We start from the raw sequence: 21606 nt of genomic DNA, 5'->3' as shown, positions 1-21606 counted from the left end.
TAAACCTTCAGACCAGTTTGCATTTTTATTTTACTTTCACCACCATATCCTGGATAGGTATTCACCTTTACATGTGCAGCACTAGAACTGTGATTGACACCACCTCGAGGGAACATGCAGAATACACATACTGTATCTAAAGCAGATATCCACTGACGCTGTCAGAAAACAGAAGTTCAACGTTTTATATCCGTTTTCATTTTAGAGAAACCCAAATGTTGTTGACAAGAGCAGTAGCCCTTCTTTATAAAAATGGTGTACAAGAAATTGACTAGAATACTTTAATGATGGATCTGTAACCTAGGAAGAAACAGGATATTGGACAAAATGGTTCATTCTCATTGCCATTTAATGAAAAGCTATATTGTATATTTTGTATCTTTTCAAGTATGTATGAAAGACTACAACCGAGATCTGTAAACTAGGATTTAATGTACGAAATTGAACAAAATGTACACGTTATGAAATGAAAGCAAGAGGTGTAATGTCCGCTTACCTGTAATAGGAATTCCTCCTAAGCCCGTACTGTGCTGTGTCGGTAAACTCAAGTCCAAGAAATTGCTATTTGAGGTTGGGTTTGCAGTGTGGTTCAAGTGCATGAGGTTATTGCGTGGGACGCCCATCCAGGGGTACCGGGCTGGCTGGCCGGGGAAGCTGAATGAGTTGTATACTGCTCTGTGCTGGAACTGGGGGAACCGCTGAGGCAGCACGGAGTTGGGGAAGTTGGAAGGCGTTGGGTTGTGCATGAATCCAGTCCCTGGCCCCTTGGCTGAGGGAACGTGAAGGGGATTGTGTAAAGAGCCTGGAGAGAGGGGTGACTGGTCCTGTACTGACAGCTCCTTCTCAATCAGGTCCGCCAGAGCTTTGCGAGTAATGTCAAATGGGTCAAACCCAAGGTCATCCTCTTGCTGCTTGGAGGAACCAAACCCAAAGGCTGCCTGCCAGTCTGTGGATGATGATACCGGTATAGTTTCTAAAGCAGGGAGACACAAAAGGTAATATATATATATAAATGACAACTTCAGACTGTTTTCTTTAGATTATGTTAAACAAAATTATGAAAGGGTAAGTTCATCCAAGATATTTAAAATTCACTGGGTGAAGATTTATCTTCATCGTATCAGTCCATAAAACTTTCACGACCGATCTTTGTACTCCAATGCAATATACATGCAGTTGCACTGCAATTCACACGGAGAAGCATAAAAAAACAAGCTAACTACACTAACCAAAAGGACCAATGCAAACTGGTTGCACCAAAACATCACAATTAATTACAGTTTGCAGACTTCATGCAGTTATCGCCTGGCAACAATACGCAACCAAACATTGACGTTTACGCTCTGAAAATTGCTGTACCAATAGTTAGGTGTTTTTTCTAATATGAGCAGACGAATACTTGAATTACGATATTGACAAAATGTGTATTACATTGTACATACTCATTAATCCCATGATCACAAATACAAATTCCTTTACTGTAAAGCCAGAGTAAGAATGTTATGCCTTAGCTGTCCTAATACCTATGGGACAGACATCTATGAAGGGCATTGTAATTTTGAGACATCTTTAATTTCTCTGACATTAAAGCATGATATTTTCTGTCCATTGTTCAACCGCTGATAGTGGCAGATGTCCCAAGTGTAAAATCATTTTTTTTTAATTACAAACCTACAAATTTCTTAAACCACAGGAAAGCCTAAATATTTAATTTAATCAGGTAGAGCAGGGGTTATGGACTTTTTTTTGCTATCGAATACTACCGATCATTGTGGTGTCCTGTGCCAGGCCAATAACCGTCAATGACATTTCTGCTGTTGTTTAGAAGTGTAAATGGTGACTTTTAGACAGATGCAGATCGTAATATGTTAGCACAGTGTCAGTATAGTTAATATATGCATAATAGTACATATAAATACAGGTCACTATTTACATTACTCAAACACGTAAGAAGTCCGGACAATTCAAAAGTTCGGGCAGTCAAATTTAAGGTCCTGAACATGCATTTACACCTTAAATTATACAAGAACCTTTAAATACGCAAAGAAAAAAATGAACTCCATATTTGTAGTAAATCTATGCCTGTAGCACGAAAATAGTTGACAAGGATCTGTTCTTTAAACTTTTTCAGAACTACACACTTTCTTCAAAAGTCAAACAAAAGAAAAGGGGGAAACCACCCATGAGATCTCACCCAGAGCGTGAGGAGGTGCAAGGACATCCGTTTCAGTTACTCTCTATTACCTCTCTTGCTATGAACATCCATACCGCAGGACATGCTGGGTGTGACGGCCTGCAGGCACAGGCCGAAAGAAACTCTTCACTCAGACTCTATATAGCAAGTACCTGATGTGAAGAGGCTCTGTGGTTCCGGTGCGGTCGGCCAGTCTGAGTTGCTCTGAGGGGAGCTTGGGAAAGGAGCCAGGCCACTGGGAATGGGGTTTGGGTGTCGGAAGTTACTGTTGTCCGAGAACAGAGACTGCGACTCGGCGGCGGCGCCCTCGAAGGGAGAGCGCGCACTGTGGTTTGATGCGCTGATGGGGACCACCAAGGCCGATTTTGTCAGACCAGGTGGGGGCGAGGGGGAATCGCTGCTGGGGATCTGGAGAAAAAGGCATTTTCACTTTGTGTACAAACGGTAACAAACGTACATACACATACAATAAGGCCTATAACTGCCCATAATACCGGTTATTCTTTAATAAAGGAAACAGTTAAAACACTAAGTCACTTGACTTATGTTTTCAAAAGACAGAACAAACTACATTGGAATGACTTGTTAAACTTAAAGCTCTGGGGCCTCACCTCTCTTATTGTACCACCAAAATCTTTTTGTCGAATTAAATTCATGAACACAGGACTTCTGTGGTTCAATTTGCTTGTCACCCGGCCTCAATTCACCTCAGCCTAGGTTTAACCTAAATTTCACTGTCACGAACAAAACAGCTGAGATATGAGACGTTCATATTTTATTGGTCTCCCTTTATGTACCACCCAGTCATAGCGGTTTAGAAACTACAAAGCCATTTTAAGAATACTTTGAAAATTAACACTGTACAGACTACATTAATATATTCTGTACAGTTAACTATTAAGGATAATTATTCTTACCTGTTGTAAATTCTCACCGTTCCCTATATTAAGGGATTCTGGAGGTTTGTCGCTTGGACTGCAAAGTAAAACAAAGGTCTAGATTAAAACTATCTTTTTATCCATGCAATTACTTTTTACGAAAGTAACCATGAAAAACTTATATGGATGCCAGTTAGAAGGCTAAACAGGCAATTTATCAGAAAAAAATTTGCAGGAATTTTTTTAAGTTTGTGCTTTTTTCTCTTTGAGACATCCAAGACATTTTTGAAATACCCACGTGGAATCTGAGAAACTACAGAAACGTATTAAATCAAACAGCAAAAATTTAAAATATTTGGGGGAAAAAAGCAATGATGAAGCTTTACAGAACATTACTCACAATGCTGTAATGTCACTCCATTTAAAATACACATACATTTTTACTTGTCACTCTGCTCTTCTGGGATATTCTTTTGCAAAACATTTGATAGAGCATGTGTAAGGGTGCCGAGTGCTGTTAAAGCAAATTGCTCATCCTAGGAAAAAAAAACCCTCTGATGTATTACATAATGTAATATAATACCAAATGTGAGGAGAGCTCCCATCTCAGTTGTGGGTTTAGCTGAAACACATGACATGTTTGCTTTCTTTGCACATGGTTAGGCACAACAGCTACCACCTATACAACACACTTCACCTGTGAACATCCTTCTGCCTTTAAAGCATTCCCTCCTGTGCCTATGTAAGTGAGAAACAGTTCTGACACACTGCTGCTGTTCAGATACCTGGCAGGGTCACAAGCCGACGAGAAGGGGGAAAGGGTGGTTACTTGCCCCAACTCTGAGTCAGGTCCATCTGGCGTCATGTGTTCTTGATCGGAACAGTTGTCCAAAAGAGGAGGCGATTTCCGATGCTCAATTGCGAGCCCATTTACTGCTTTACTGGAACTCTGTAATGATGGCCATGCGTCTTTGTTGTTACTGTTGGGTCTGTAACAGAGACACAAATGCACAAGAGGGGGAAAAAAAGTGTCACTGGATTTGGATCGTTTTATAAGCAGGACACAAAAGGAAAAATTACCATCAAGTCTGTGTGATGCTAACAAGTGTTATTACACCTTTATTCACTCATCTCACTCTCCATCGCATATTACTGTAACGAAACCTAATAAAGACAAATCCTTCATTAAAAATGGATCTCTAAGAATACTAAGAAAAAGGAGAGCAGGTTCTGGCTAAATATTAGAAATAAGGTAATTTACTAAAAATGTCCATTTCTTCTGGTTCCCTGCAGTGATAAAGTCATATTACAAAAATAGTTCCATGTCCCAACTTAACAACCAGCTGATTTCACTTTATCAACAAAATAGGTCAAAAGTACTTAAATCTAAGTATTTAAAAACACTTGCTATGGATTTATTTCCAAAACTTCAGCAAACTAAAAGTAAACTTTGAGCATCTCACCTTCATAATTCTGGCTTAGGGAAATGTACATGACCATCATCAAGTAAAAGTCCTTTTACAGTATGAAAAGACTGACAATTGGTCCAATGGTCAACAACACACAAAATCATTTAGTAAAACTATTTCTTCCATACCTGTCAAGAACATTTCATTATACCCGACACTAAACTATCTGCTCCCTTTTCATTAGTTCCATGATCAAATCATTTATTGGGACCACATATAGAATAAAGGAGCAAGTTATGTCTTTTTTTCAGCTTATCTAGGTTTTTATGCAGACTGGTGAATGCTGCATTCATAACATTTTATTCTGTAGACAAAAATAATATCCAGACTGTGGGAGTCTGAAGATGTATTACAAAATATGCCCAACACAACTTGTAAAAAGATGTAAAGATAATGAATAAAATGTTATAGATATGAACACGATTAACCAGTTAAGCTTCTACCATATATACTGGAAAATTCATACCTTTGCAATGTGCTGGCTTTGCCCTTTGACTTCTCCCCTCCACCTGCTGAGGTTTGCAGAAAGTTAGGGTTCATTTTGTACAGCTCTTGTAGCAATTTCTGTTCATATTCCTGGTGCTTCCCCGCCTGGACAAAAAGAAATCAAAGACGTCTGCTCAAAGGTTCTGCAATGCAATACGATATTTGTGTTTAACCACAATTGGAACAGCTATAACCAAACTATGTGGTTTTAGAAAGTCACAAAAAACAGCTTTCAGTAAATTTTTTAATAAATTCAAGAGGAAAAAAGTTCAGTTACCTGCATCTCCTCTTTTGTGAAACTGGCAGCTTCATCTCCCAGTTCATGAAGATACATACAATCTGGTTTGGGACACTGCATACTTTTTAGAAAGTAGCTGCAGTATTTTGTTGTACCTAAAGAAGCCTGGAGCAAAAAAACACAAAGAGATGAAGTACAAAACATATCAAAAACAAGAAAGCTATTTCCACAAATAGCACACATAGAAACCTAAAAAAACTGTTTCTATAACTGTCAAGCCTTATCAAAGACCTAAAAAAATTGAACAACTCAATACGAGAAATGTTTTTGTTTCACAACAAGAATTACAATACGTTTTTACACTCTGGGATCTCTTCCCAAATGCAATGGTATTTTTGCAAGAATCATTTCAGAAATTCATAATCAGACCTAAATTCCTGGCACTGTGATGTGGCTATTAAACAGAAAGCCTTTTTTGAGTACATCATTGTGCGTTACTTCAGTTTATTGGGAAAGCCATAATACAAAGATCCTGATGTCTGTTGGCACATAACCTGTTTATTTGGCCACACATACCCTTTATCACAGGGCATGTCACTGAGAGTGACTATAGGAAAATGTTGAGTCAAAATCTGATAGTAGATGCTTCCCACTTCTTCAAAACAGGGAGCTTCAAATGTTCTGAGAACTCCTAATTTCTTCATAACTCTTAGGTTACTTTCATAATTCATGGAAAGATACTGTTTCCTTATCAACCTGCCACTTCAGAAATAAAATCCTCAGAACAAGAACCTTTGATTTTCAATTCCAAAGGATTTCCTTGTTCTTAGATTTAAGAAACACTACCTCAACTTACCTTGAGTGTTCTACCATCTACTACTACATTGTTGACACACTGTATGGCTCTGAGCGCATCCTCAGATCGAATGTAAGTGACATATGCGCTGGCACTGGGACCCTGAACGCAAGGGAAAAAAGGGAATACATTTGACTTTTGGAAAGCTAATTAACTTTACAATGCAATTTTAATCACCTCTTAACAGTCTCTTAACCTCAAAAGCCTCCTCTTAACAGTTAACACCCCTAATACAAACAATTCCTACATGTGTCCACAAGGATGCAATCAGCTATCTAGTTTTTAGTGAAAAGTAGCTCATGTTCTGTATTTTTTACATTCTTACAATCGGCAGAAGTTAATTTGTCATAAAATAACAGGTGAAGAATCCCATGAATTTAATTTATCATTAACCAACCTACAGCTCCCATATTAACCTCATACAGCATATCCGTCACATTGTTTACAACAGTTTGGACCTTTACCTGTGAGCCTGCATACGACGTACTGTTGTTGATGACTACTTTGTGTATTTTCCCAAACTTCCCAAAATATTCTGGCCGTTTTAAAACCTGAAAAAAAGATAGCACAAAACAGGTCATAGTTAAGACTAATAGCAGACAAAGAACAAAGAAATATTCCCACAGAAAAATATTTACAGAAAAGATTATTCCTAGGTTAAAGACCGAAACATTATGTGCTGCCCATTACCTAAAATTTTAACATGCATTCTCATTTAATTTAGAATTTGCAGAAGACAATTACCGTACCAGTATGTCTTTGAACTGTGGGAGGAAACTGGAGCACCTAGAGGGAACTCGCAGGAAGAAAAACTCCATGCAGACAGCGCCCCAGTTCTGGAAATGAACCCAGGGCCCCACCACTGCAAGGCAGCAATGCTAACCACAGCACTACCATGCCACCCACAACGTACATTTGTAAGACCTCAAAATCATGTCCTTTCAAGATCCACCCAATATTACCTTCTGCCCCTGAAAACACCAAATGGTTCCAGAATTTATGAGACAAGCAGCAGCTCGTGTGGTTTACTTAAAAGGGAGAGATCCTAAGGAAAGATGTATAAGAATTTAAGAGGATATAGAATTGAGGGAGACAGGAGTAAGTTACAACTTCACCACTGGATTCTCCCTTATCAAAAGGAAATCTTATCTGGTGTTATGGATTAGATTTAGGAAAAGGAGCTCTGTACTTTCTGTATTTAAGTAAATACTTATACTTATTTTTAAATTAAACAGTTTGTCAGTTTATGTGCACATTGAGTGAATTAGCATGGTGAATGTTATGGTTCCAGTGGAGAAGGTTACAAATATGGGATGAGTTCTACAACTTACACCAACTGTGAAGATCAGTCTGGTAGTTAAACTACTTGTCCTTTAAGCTACCTCTTATCTACCTCCATAATGCTCACGGAAAATTAAAGCTTATTATTCCTTGAACAGATGGGATATTTTGTTCTTTAGAAATGTCTTGTACTCAAACTAATGTATAGAATAATATAGAGGCTAACATCATATAACTATTACATAACATCTATCCTATTACTATTACTATTATTTTTGCAACAATACTTGAAGTGATGGAAAATCAATCTGGCATTGTCATTTGACTTGTCCAGTGACTGCTTATTTTGTAGTTGCTAATCATGCGATTTTCTTACTTAGATATAGAGGCAATGACAAATCTATAGATGTAGTGATATTAATACTATCCTTTTGAAGTGGGAACCACTTTGTATTTTTAATCTTAATACTTAAATACACAATGGGGTTTCTTTTATAGTTATTGATCAATAGAAAAAAAATGTATTGAGAAAAATAAGTATAACTTGAATCTATAACTAATATTTGTACACTCTGTAAATAAAGATTTAGAAGAGATTTATCTAACAGTTATCATATTTTTGAAGTGTTGTACATATTAATTTATGTAGATGTCTTAATGGGCTGCTTTTGACTGACAAATTCTTTATTTGAAAAATTAGGCTACTGTGCACTTGGTATGGTTTCAGATTAATGTTAGCTGGTATCAGATCTGTATTGTGCCAAATGTACATGTCCTGATAAAAACTATTTGTGTAGAAACATTGACAGCTAAAGTAATTTAACTTATAATTTAATAATTTAAAACCTTGCTGAAAAAAATCAACACTAAAGTGGAAAGCCGTGTCTTGGTATGTACACGCTAACATTAGGAGAACAGTAACCATCAACACACCACACAACATTAAATAAGCATCTCTGTTAACTGGTTGTCTATAATTTGCAGCCAGCCATCACTGATGGGTTTTTGTTCAAGTAGTGCAACTGGATTCACATGTTTCGGCCATAGCACCATGATAGCACAAGAACAGCTTCTGGTTAAACAACAATGCCGATTCTAGTCTTTTTAAGACACGTGGCATTTGGAATATGATATGTCGCAAAGAAATGGTAAGCAAGGAAGGGCTGTAGTAGCTGTGCTTTCAGACAGTTCAGTACCAAAGCTGCAGTACTGCAGTTTATTGAGGTCCTACCACTGCATCCTGCTTTAAAATTTGGCTGATGCTGGTTTTAATTTCAAATATTTATCCAGTTCGCAACAATCTTTCCCAAAGTCACCTCAGGAGTAAACTGCCAAAAATGGAAAGAAATCACTGATTTCAGGAATGTTCTGTCACTCGTGCTTTTGTCCAAAAAGACGTACATTTGCACCTATTTCACCCATTAGGTTTGTTGCTGAAACGGATTGGGTGTAATACCTAGTTGGAGGTACAACAGCAGTGTTGTAAACCCCTAACTCTACCACAAGACATCCATACCCTCATCACCAATAAACATGGAAGGATGAATTTGATATTTTTTAAAGCTTTCAAACTTGTTTGAAAACTTCATTTATCATTCTTAAGAAAAATTAAAAAATAGGCCCTTGTTTATATCTTCAATAAACACATTAGCATTCCATCCACCAGGCAACATACATTTTAATATTTTATTTTGTTAAATGTCAGAAGGAGAGGACCATCAGATATTTCCTCAGTTTTTACACTAGCATATTGGCACATGACTAATGCAGAAAAAAAATCATACCCTAAGCACATAAGACAACTCTAGGCAAAAGTGTGCACCTGCTCTCACTCCAAATTTAGGAAGTAGGACACCTCAACAGCTGACTACCAATACTAGGAGATTGTTTCTCACTTTAAATCTTCTCCAAAATCTCTGCTTTGTTGAGTGCCACAAGGCACTGAAGGGGAGGTTACCTGCACAAATGGCATTCATATCAAGCAACTTTATTAATGCTACAAATCTGAAGACTTGCTGCAACCATTTACAAGGCTTGTAAATAAGGAATAATAAGGAAGCAGGCTGGTGTTCAGAGCACTTGTTTTTGTGGGTATACATTATATTAATCCTGTTTGAAATTAGCCTGTTAACTTCTCGATAAAGGCCAACAAAGCACCTTTGAATGAGGAGCAGGTAAAGGTTTATTCCATGCTGAAAGGAAAAGAAAAGACATTTCGGCTGTGGATCCTTCTGCAGCTACCTACTTGACACCTGAAGAAGGCTCCACAGCCAAAACATTGTCTCTTTTCTTTTCAGCATGGAATAAACCTTTACATGTTCCTTTGCAGCCTTCGCATGCTGACGCAGCTACCTACTTGAACATCTCTGAATGAGGATGAACCATTTTTTGGAGAATCCACCCCTCGAGATGCAGATATGGAGACGTCCTTTACTACTTGTCTCTTTAAAGAGATCAGTAGATATCAAAGATTCTGGATCAAATGATGGGAATATTCTATCAAATGCATCCGGTAAAGAACATTGGGGAAGTACTGAATAAAAACCTGATAAATGCTTTTTTAGAAGCAAAGACAGGGAAAAAAAGAAACCATCAACAATAATTACCAGGAACATCAGGAAATACCCAAGCTAAAGCTAAAAGGGCAAATATAATTCAAGAGAAAATCTGAGTCAGCAAGTTCAAATTCTAACAGCTGTTCCAAGATCTTGGTCTACATGGAAAACTGCCAATTAGTTCAATACAACTTATGTCGAGGACAGCAAAGGGTCCTTCAAGAGACAGGAATACTGGCAAATCCAATTGCAAAAAAGAGGAGGGTTGAAAGAGCTCCAGTAATACAACTACTTCACAAGAAATCCTCTTGCTCTCTGTCAGCATGTTTAGCAACACAATGGTGAGATTTTATAAAAAGTGGAGGGAGTAGTCATTTCAAAAAGTAGGGTCCTTCTTGGTTTGGCCAAAAAATTATTTGGTCATGCAAGTTAAAAGTCTTACTGTTGCAACTATTCACAAGCCATTAAACGTGGACTATTTCATATGCTGCAATTTCCAAATGCCTAACCCATGACAACCACAGACTCCTTCTACGGCACATCTTAAAGTTCCTCAAAAACAAAGTCTTCCAAAATCCCTGCCACAATTTTGAATATTTTGCTTCTAACTCTGTGGAAACAGAGTTGAACTTCTTTGCAACTGCACATGGTAAAATACATCGTTATAGTGAGGGAGGAACAGTTATACAACTGGAAACAAAAGATGGTTTTAATGCAAACAACACAACTCCACACCAACTGCACATCTATGCAAAGGAAAATCCCTGTTCTTGAAGTAGGATACATCATAATTGCCTGAATAAGCTTCTCAAGAAGTGGTTCAGTTAGGTAAGATGCCTGGCACATAGAATCTTCTTCACCCTAAACCCATTTTCAATACAAATACCAAGGTGCATGTTTTTGTCTACTCAACAATTCACATTGAAGAACTGATCACAGATTACAGGATGCTTTGTCCTCTGACGAATTTAGAGTGTTCATCACAGGAGTGTATGCAAGGGACCGGTGGCTTCTGTTGATCTAAGGCAACCTGAGGTAGAAGTGTACGAAAACGGACCTTCCAAATCATTTGTTTTCCCTGGCAGTCCTGATCAAAACATTGCAGATTTGCTGAAGATGTGATGACATCATGAAGCCAACCACTGCACTGGACAAAACATACACCCACTCTAGAGGGGATGTGCATCAAAAGCCCTGGAACTGTGGCTACAAAGCAAAAGGCCAAGTTAAAAAGTGAGGCTCACAGTCACATGGCTTTGCTTGACCTAAGGGTATACCTGAAACTATATTCAAGTGAAATCTGTGCCTCAACCAATGGCAGCACCCCTCAGGAACACAAATTTCAGGTGTTATGAACAAGGGTCTAAACTACAACATCTGCAAAACATTAAAAAAAATAGTTTACCAAAAATCATGTCTTATTCTTAACTACTTCTTCAATGCAAATGGTTAAATAATTTGACAACCCTATTTAGGAGTCCTACCAACCATATCAATAACCCTGCTATGTATATCTGGATAAGGACATCTTATGGCAGGGTGGGAGAGTCCAAAATGGATACATTTTGAGAATCTGTCTCCTAAATGGTTGGTCATTCAATCCTGAAACCACAATCTACACAATTCTATCATGGGCACGTATTTATGAAAATGTTACATCAAAAGGGGTGAGGGTCAAAGGAAGCAGTGCTTTTCTAACTGACTTTATATGGGATGACTGTCAAGAAAAGCATTATTGGCTTATTAAGATGTTCATGTGAAAGAGCATTATGTTGTTTTTAAAAAAAATAAAAATAAAAGAGCATTACTGGAGATTTTATGGCATATTTCTGTGAAGATGAAATGGCAGATTATACTTCACAGGTTAGATTAAAAAAGCTGTTTATAAGCACATGAACATTATTTAACATTAGTTGTACTTATACGTATTAATTATAATCTCACATCTTTATGATACTTTTGAAATTGACACTTCTATTAGCTGACATAGTTTTACAATTCAGTACACACTTCAGTACTGTATATTGGATCCCAGCATTTAAGCCTAGTCTGTTTTCAAAGTCTCCCCACAGATCTGTGGCAGACAATCAATAAAGGACAATCAATTTACTTCAGGGTATGAAAAAGAAATCAACATCCAAAACAACCTTTACAACCACAAAAAAGACTAAAAATAATCCCAGTAAACTGTATTAAGATATTTTTTTTAACTTGTGCCCTGGAAACCCAACACACTGCAGATCAAACTGTCTATGAAGACATGGAAACCGATCAGAGGAATATTTACTACATCCTCAATTCAGCTATGTTTTAGATCCATCTTTTCATTGCACCACATTATAAAACACGGCTTACGTACGCCAAAGAGGATTGCTAAAGCACTTTTTATCACCTCTTCTAGAGACTCTCTGATCTCTTAAGTACTTAAATCCAAACTGTTGAAGTGTGCCAAACTGCCTTGTAAGGGCGTGGCACGTCCTTAGTTCCAAAATTCTGCTTGTTAATATTCAGGTGAGATGAACATCACTGAGTACTATGGTTAAAGCCTGCAGAAAAGAGATTAAGCAAAGCGTGGGGGACGTCACCCACCTCTGGGTCAGCTAGCCGTTGTGAAAGTCCCACCACGAACACCAGGTTCCTCTGCACCACGCGCACGCTGGCCAGGTGCTTGCGGTTCTCCGAGATCTTCTGTTTCCGCTCGTTCTGCTTCTGTTTCTTCTCGTTCTTTATCCTCTGCAGCTCCTCCTGTGAGAGGGGTTTGTACACGGCCGGGTCTTCGGGGTAAGGCTGCAGGAACACACGTGGGCACAGAAGACCCTCCGTTCAGATGAGCAAAGGAGCATGTGAACCCCCGCAGGGTCACTTAACTAAAGGCCCTTAAAGCAGGTGCTGACCTGGGACAGCAGTAGGATTTGCGATTTATCATAGGTGGCCCTCTCAGGGTTATTTGTTATTTTTCTCTGGCACGGCATCCACTTTTTAAAGAATCTACAAATCACAATGGGTCAGATGAACTTAAAATAAATGAGTAAAAGACAAGAGCTTTTATTCTGATATCATGGTGGGTTTTTTCAAAAAATTCCCAAACCCTTAGGTATCACATTGTGCAAACACATCATAGACTTGGAAATTCGAAGTGGTGACTGTTTCAGTGACTTAACTCTCACATCCACTGGGACATAGATATAGATTGCATCTCTATAATATAATGGATATAATGATCATGTTCTTTTAAGTATGAATGATGAGCTCAATAAGCTTCATTTAAAACCTTGACTACTTGCATTATAAAAATTATTTCCTATGCATCTTCATCTTATACTGTAACCTGAAAAAACATTTAATCTGTATTCCGACTTCCTTTCTTACATCAAGTAAATACCATTACAAAGGTTTAATCCCTGATGAAAAACAGTCTTATTATGAAGTCACTGTAAAGCAACTAATAATTTCCACTAGTAGTACATCTTGATCCTTACAGTTGCAGGTTTATGTTTTTCAGGCTACACAATTCTTAAAAAATCTTCCATGACAGGGATGCCCAAGGTACTTTTTAACTTACCTATAATGTTAAAACAACTACAGACAACCTTACTAGGCTTTATCATCACAACAGCTTACTTTGACATAAACAGGTATATACATGCATCTTACAAAGAACACAGGGATCGTATATATTTTTACAATGGAGAGTGTCGACGGCTGCTTACTCTGACTGTCCTCCGAAAGAATTAGATGGTTCTGCTTCCTTGAGTTGAGCAACAAAAGCCAATTATTCACAAGCTGATCATTTATAGTAACTTGCTCTTAAAAACACCATAAACCTTAAAGCTTGACTGTATATAGCATATACAATACATCAATGTACATCAGTCCTCAGTACATCAAGGTCTACCGTATATTAGATTGTATTTTATTAAAAAGTCATAAACCAAATCATGTTGATGAAACTGTTCTCAAGCAATTTTGAAATCCCAAACAGCAGCTTTAAGTGGTAAATCCAGGAAGAAGAGATTAAATTACAACACTGATATTTTTGCAAGTTTCAAAATTGCAGTTTAAAATATCTGTGAAGGTGAATAAATGTGCAATGTTTGTACTTTCAAAGTCAAAGCCAAATCAAACCACCTCTACGAATAAAATTAAAGAGAACAAATACCATCTCCATTCATTGCAATGATTTAAAAATATTTAAGAATTTCACTGTGTGGCACAAAGATTAAAACAATAAAGTTAACACTGCTCCCTGTCCAAGACTATTAAAGATTTGAACAAAGTCAAATAACTAAACATTGCATCATTTGCTAAGGAGATGGAATGTTCTACATTTTACCATTTTTATTGCCTCACTTGATGGTATTTAAAAATGGAACCGGCTTTTAGACCTTATTTTCTGGTTTGATTAAAAATAAAAGTTGTGTGCCTCTCTATTCAGACCCTTTTCCCTCAGATTTGGAGAGGCCTTTTTTTGGTTTCCCAAAAAGCAGAACCTTTCCACGGGGCTGTGGCGTGTCCCCGGCCAAGCGTACCTTTCTGCAGGCGGGGCAGAGCCCGTTCTCGTCTGTGCGGATGCGGTGCCAGCAGAAGCGACAGATCTGGTACCCGCAGGTGCAGGGGAAGAAGTTCATGTCGTCGATCTCCAGGGGCTCCATGCAGAGGGGGCACTCCATGGGGTCCTCCTTGACCTCGGGGCTACGCGACATCCTATGGCACGTCTTGGAGATCTCGCAGCAGAGGAAACGCAGCAGGGCTGAGAACGGGGCTGCAGGCGAGACGGGAAACACGGGTTGGACACCAGGTCTCGCCAGGCGCCCTGGCTCAAGGCGTCGGAGATTAACTATTATTTCACCCTGAGGGGCAGGCTCTTCTACCGTCACACCCCACTGACTCGAGGATGGAGGAAGAGCGTTTGTTTGTAAACAAGAAGGCAAGCCATTGTTTAATTGTTTTGAAAATATACTCTGAATCACTTACACTGGTTCAAACAGATAAAAATCATTTCACTAAATGACATGACTTCAACCTAGACGTCACGCTGTCTGTCAAAACAATGACCATAAAGTGTGAAAGGGACAAAGTCACGTAACATAAATGTTACATAAATTTCTTCTATCTGGCCACAACTGACCACCCCCTGCTCCTCCTCGGGGCTTTCTGACCCAGTACTGAGCTTCCTCTGGCTGACCAGCGAGGGGCCAGAGACCCAGCTGTGAGTACAAGTGTGCACTGGCATTAGAACAGGACATGTCTTAAGACTATGAAACACCAGTTAAATATATAACACACTCAAGTTGAGCATTAATGTGATTTAAAACTTTTCTAAACCTACCACAGTGAAAGAGAAGAATCAAAAGCATAGAAATTCTGCGAGGTGCCATTCAGGAAATAACAGGTTTCCACAAAAAAATAATTACCAAAAACAGCACTGCATATTTGGAAGTGCTTTCAAGATTTATGCAAAAACCCTAAAATTGATGGTTTATTGGTGCTTCTGCTTTTAATATAATGAAGCTATTTTTCTGCCTTTTCAAATGGTATTCTGTATCGCCTACCTGTGGCAATTTGTGCATTTAGAGCAGCCAGTGTTTAAATACAGCACTTGCACAGAAACATTAGCATCAAGAAGGCTTAGTGCAGCACAGTATGAAGTCTAACAGTGTTAGAAGCTCACTGCAAAATTGGTTGTGCAGGTCGATTTGCCAAATACTTTTGGAGTTACAGTATTTACATTCATGCCAATTGATTATGTAATGCTCAGCATAACAGCACATACTAACCCCCAGCTGCTGCTCAAAAGGGGCTGGTGAAACAACAAAAGAGACAGATAGACTGATGAGGTTCTGCACTCCAGCTCAGATGACATGTAGCAAGATATTCCAGAATTAAGTGTTTAATTCTGAGTGTTTAACAAAATGGAGGTCATTCATAGTGCTTGCGAAAATATCTTTTTACATTTTTCTTTCACGGTCGTATGCAATTCTTTTCCAATTGCTTTCTGTCATTGTTGACTGGTGGTTACTGTGAGGCCACTCCTGGACTCCAACGTGGGTCCTCGGGACTTCACCCATGTACCAGTCCCAAAAATGCAAGGTTAGCGTGCAGGGCTATACGCACATATTTAAAGTCACACCCACAATTATAAAAACTATTTTAGCACTAAGAACCACATAAAAATCACATATTATAAGAAAATGTTTACAATGCTATGTATGAAAACAAGGCAAATAGGTTTTTTTTATACAAAAGTTCCCAGTTGGGGCTACACTCACTGAGGCCAAGTCCCTGATTTATTTTGGGATGGTGTGCCAGAGCTCTGGGACAAAAGAGAAGGCCCCAGTCCCAATACAGTGTAAAACAGGGGGGTCCGATCCTGGTCCTGCAGAGCCTGTGTCTGGGGCTTTTCATATCAACTCAACTCTTGAGACCGCAATAATAATAAAATAATAATAATAATAAAATAATAATAATAATAATTAAAAAAACTTTTTTCTTTAAAGCGCCTTGAAAAGGTGGCTTCTCAAAGCGCTTAACAGAATGACAACAACAACAAATAAAAAGACTACACAAGATAAAACACAATTAAAATATACAGAGGACACTGTGGTGGTACTAAGAATAGTAGAAGCAGAGGGGTAAAGAATGGGACCAGTTAAGTAAAGGCTCTTCTAAAGGCTGAGTCCCTGATTTCTCTTGTGACACTAACCAGGTCGTTAAACAGATTTGTGAAAAAAAGACACTAAAATCAGACACAGACACAGAAAACATAGGACACAGCCTGGCAATATTTCCAAGATGGACAAATAAAATTTAAAATAGTGTGAGCATTAAATTCAAACAGTAATCCACAACCATCCCCAATTTATTTATTTTGAATTAGAACTCCCATCGCAGCCCCATCCACAGACAAGCTTACAGCTTTGGTTTTATACATCAGAACAACTACAGATAAGGAGGCCATTCAGCGCACTTTACTTGTGTGACAGTAACTGACTGAGCCAAAGATCTCTTCCAGCCGATTCAGTACTGGCTTCTTCCACAGGAGTGGGTAACTTGCTCCGTACTCCCAAGAACCTTAAACAATTAACTGGCTGGAGGAGCCCAACAACAAGCTCATATGATTACAAACAGAAAATCGCAATGAAAATTTGCACCACCCAACCTTTCATGGCAGAAAATCCTGAATTAGCCAATGCATTATAAGGTTTAGTGTTAAGGTTTACTGATTTATGCATCTGAAGGACACAAATATACTTTGAGCTTCAAACTAATAAGTACATTAATTTTTAATACTGACTGAATGTTTCTGGTGTCATTTAATTAACTGGTCATCCATGACTGACCATGATGCACTCAAATGACTAAGCACTAAATAACCTAATCGCTGAGAGTACCGTGTGGGCACAGAGGACGAGGGAGCCTAACCACTTGAATGTCAAACCTTGTGGAAATCTGAAATAGTAAACCCAAAGGGACAAAGATGCTCTGCTTATTAATGAAAAACCACCTTAGTGCCACTGGTACGTCAGAGGAGCACCTGGTTCTATCCACCATGGGTGTTCACAACCTGGCAAAAAGTAATAGCCAAACAATCCAACAGTAAGCCCTTGGATCTGCGTAAGACCATGAGTCACAAGTCTTGCCATAATCAGGGGATTCAAGCATGATGGTCTGGGCAGGAGTGGACTACTGATCACCTGAACTGATTGATAGCAACTAGTGAGACGCAAGTCTGACATTTATGATGCCATAGATGTCTTGCTCATCAGACTTGAGAGTTCATCAGCATACTGATTTGTCATACCGAATGTCATATCTGTTCAATTAAAGGGGAACTGCAATGCTATTTTTATATTTTGAGGTTAGAAAGCATCGGTACTGATGAGTGCATTTCGAACCACAATGAAAGTAAAATCTGTACCATAATGTATAAAACCGCCAATTTATGTCACAAAACAGGTTAAATTTCTAGGTAGAACGAGAGCCATATTCTGTGATTCAGGAGGAGGCATATATCTTCCTTATTTTATTGTAAACACATCTCTTTCAATCCAATAGCAATATTGCTCTCGACTCAGATGGTTCTGCCATCAAATACTTTTTGTTAACTCTGCGTGCATATTGGAACATTTCTGTGGTGAAATGTCTGCTGCACAACCTGTACTCACTCGTACATTACATTAGTCATTGCAGTGACTAGTGAGCAGGAAGGGCTGCAACATGTCACAATTCATGCATACGCTCGACAACATGGTGACTGTACAGTACTTTCACGAAGTTCATAAGTTTGTGTTTATTTTGGAATTTGTAAAATGTTAAGATTTTACAATCTTAACATTAAATCTGTTTTTTTTTAACAAGATTTAATAATCTGGTCTGAGAAATTGGGACTGCAGTTCTCCTTTAAGTGCCAGTGCAGAAGAGTCATTTTTCTCATGCTATTGTTAGAATTATTTTCCAGTTTCAAGTGACGGTTCTTTCAATGTTCAGTATACTACACAGCTGAGTGCCCAGTACGGATCCCCGTGCGAAACCTTAAAAACAAGCAAAAAAAAATGTTCAACAAGGTATGTTTTAAACCATGTACGTGCAGAATCAGAGTTGCCAAACAAACTCCCCAACCAAGCGAATGGAAAATCAAAGCTGCCACAAAGTGTTTAGCAGTTTTAACGAGAGCAGTCGCAGCACTATGGAAGTGTCTGAAGCCAAAACCAAAAAGGTCAAAGTATTTAAAGTTAAGTAACAACTGACTCTTCACACCTGAGCCACAGTGCGATCTCTCTGTATGGATTTCTTTTAAAGCAAACCTTCATGGAACTACTAGAGGCTAACACAAAAAAGTTAAAAAGCATGTTTAGCAAAATCTTACTGAACGAAAGATGTAAACCGGATAAGGTTAAGCATTTGAACATAGTTGAGCCATCATACTATATACCAGTAATCTGACTGGTTGTGCTAACCTGACATCATATGTTGCCAAATAAGTTACAGGAAGAGGAGCTGCAATGTTTACAAGTAGTGCTAAAAAAAGAGGATATCCTGGTAAATAAGAACTTCCAGAAGAAACTTCCAGATGCCTTTAAGGTCCAATAACATTATGACATACAGGGCTCACAACTCTGGACCAACTGTTTTCAGACGGATTTTACCATTTTTCTTTAAAAAAACTAAATATTCTGCACATGGTTTTGACATTTGACCTTTCCATATCATTTAAAGAAATGTATAGTACTTCAGAAACTACCATGTTTTTGTTACTCAGTTGACCTAGTGCATTTTTAAAAGGATTAAAAACATTGCATTCTATGGTGTAATTCTATTTAATATTTTGAAAGAATGTGCATATTTTTCACCTAGAAGCCCCCACTGTATTTCTAGAAAGATGAAATCTATTTACATCTTTGCTAATATGTTTTGTTGGCCTTCTTGTTGTATTCTGTCCTAAAACCTTTACTGGTGCATCAGAAGAATGAAACTAAATTGAAATTCAATTTAAAAACAGCATTATGTACAGGAACAGTATCACATGATCTTAATCACACTTCTGTTGTATAAAGTACACTCAATATTAAAAAGGCAATTGATGTGAAAACTTAGTTTTACCATTTAAACTTTCAATCTACTACATACCTAAACGAAACTGTTTAAAATTTGTAATTAAAATCCAGTAACAAACAGCCAAAGGTACAGAAAACACCGACATTACTCTTAAGAGATTTTTATCTTAAAGAACTAAGACCTGACACTGTTCATTCTAAAATATTTCACTGCCCAGTACTCAAATGTAAAGCTCAAAGGTAATTTGAAAAAAAAAACAGACAAAATATTAATCAGAGGGTAGGGCTGTTTGAACCTGTTTGAGGAACAGACGCTAAAGAATTCAAAATTGCACATCATGCAAGTGATGCATGATAATGACATAATGCCCGTTTTAAAGATCCCATAAAGATTAAAAGATGCTTTATAACAAGAATCCTTTAACTGGAAATGAAGTGCTGCATCTAAACTACACTGTGATGTAACCCATCCTTAGGATGACAAGTGCAATGCTGCTGACTCAAGGTAAACCATCTGGAAAAGTCACTGCTGGAGGAACCCTTGCTATAAATACCCTGCCTGGTGACAGGAGGAGCCCTCCTTCACTCTCTGTCAGGGGAAAGATCTGTTGTCTTAGACTACATGCAAAACAGTTACCATGACTGTCTCATCCTTAGTAAACCAGGCCGCGCTGCCCAGCTTTATGAATCACCATACAATGCATCTGATCAACAGAAATCCAAATCAAACTGCTGTTCTGTGTGATAACTCTTCACAATATTAATAGCTCTTAGAAATCACTCACTTAAGATACTTGCAGGCACAACAAAAAGTAATTTAAACAGTGCAGTTCATTGGTCTCCAAAAAAATCATTTTGGAAAACATTTCTCAGACACAGTGCCGTGAAAAAGTATTCCTGATTTCCTCTATTATTTCATATTTGTTACACTGGATGTTTTCAGATCTTTAGACAAAATCTAATAGAAGATAAAGGGATTCTGAGTGAACAAAACACTTTTATTATGTGTATTTCATTTTTTAATAAACAGTTATCCAACACCCATATCCCACATAAAGTAATTGCCCAGTTACTTAACTGGTTGCGCCACATTTAGCTGCAATGACTGCAACCGAATCCTTCCTATAACTTAATATCAGTCTTTCAACGTTGCTGTAGAGGAATTTTAGCCCACCCTTCCTCACAGAACTGCTTTAAGTCAGAAACATTGGTAAGTAGAACTGTTCATTTCAGGTCCTGCCACAGCATCTCTATTGGGTTTAGGTCTGGGCTTGGACTAAGCCACTCCAAAACCTTAATTTTGCTTCTTTTCAGCCATTCTGATGTGGACTTGCTTTTGTGTTTCGGATCATTATCTTGCTGCATGACCCAGCTACGCTTCAGCTCCCGGACGGATGACCAGAAATGATCCTTTAGAAGTTTCTGAGACCGAGCAGCATTCACGGTTCCTTCAATTCTGGCAAGTCGTCCAGATCCTGAGGGAGCAAAGCATCCCCACACCATCACACTACCACCACCATGTTTGACTGTTGGTATGATGTTCTTACTGTGGAATGCTGTGTGTGCTTCACGCTAGGCATAATGGGATCCATGTCGTCCAAAACGTTCCACTTTTGACTCATTTGTCCATAGAACACTCTCCCAAAAGGCTTGGGGATCATCCAGGAGCTTCTTGGCAAAAGAGAGACGAGCATTTATGTTCTTCTTGGTTAGCAGGGGCTTCTGCCTTGCTACTCTCCCATGAAGCCCATTTTTGCCCAGTCTCTTTCTGATTGTGGACTCATGCACACTGACCTTAGCTGAGACGAGAGAAGCCTGCAGTTTTTGGGATGTTTTTTTAGGATCCTTTGTGACTTCCTGAGTGATTTTGGCAGGTCGGCCACTCTTGGGAAGGTTCACTACTGTTCCCAGTGTTCTCCATTGGGAGATTATGGCTCGGTAGAGTCCCACAGCCTCAGAAATGGCTTTCTAAGGAAATTAACAATTTTCTTGCTTTTACCTGAAATATATTTGTCACTACAGACGTACCTACACTCCTACATTTAAGAGAAAACTAGCATCACTTACTTAGAGAGCTTAAACTGCTTTTCCAGTC

The 21606-nt window shown here is 38.4% G+C and overlaps 1 protein-coding gene across 3 annotated transcripts in view; it reads right to left on the bottom strand.

The window, feature by feature from the left end:
* LOC148654759 (CCR4-NOT transcription complex subunit 4-like) overlaps positions 1–21606 on the bottom strand; it is a 51846-nt gene that overhangs the window by 17296 nt on the left and 12944 nt on the right. For 2 of the 3 annotated variants that reach the window (XM_088644682.1, XM_088644684.1), the window contains exons 2-11: positions 14487–14719; positions 12547–12744; positions 6586–6672; positions 6122–6223; positions 5305–5430; positions 5008–5132; positions 3858–4061; positions 3112–3169; positions 2347–2602; positions 497–973 (exon numbers count right to left, since the gene is read on the bottom strand). In XM_088644682.1, the coding sequence (XP_088500808.1) occupies positions 497–973; positions 2347–2602; positions 3112–3169; positions 3858–4061; positions 5008–5132; positions 5305–5430; positions 6122–6223; positions 6586–6672; positions 12547–12744; positions 14487–14660 (1807 nt within the window). In that variant the 5' untranslated portion in view covers positions 14661–14719. The remainder of the gene's footprint in view (positions 1–496; positions 974–2346; positions 2603–3111; positions 3170–3857; positions 4062–5007; positions 5133–5304; positions 5431–6121; positions 6224–6585; positions 6673–12546; positions 12745–14486; positions 14720–21606) is intronic. The other variant, XM_088644683.1, reaches the window with a different exon arrangement.

Source organism: Lepisosteus platostomus, chromosome 9 (genome assembly GCF_059453375.1).
Source record: "Lepisosteus platostomus isolate fLepPlt1 chromosome 9, fLepPlt1.hap1, whole genome shotgun sequence".
Taxonomy (NCBI): domain Eukaryota; kingdom Metazoa; phylum Chordata; class Actinopteri; order Semionotiformes; family Lepisosteidae; genus Lepisosteus; species Lepisosteus platostomus.
This window is presented reverse-complemented; position numbering and strand designations above follow the sequence as displayed.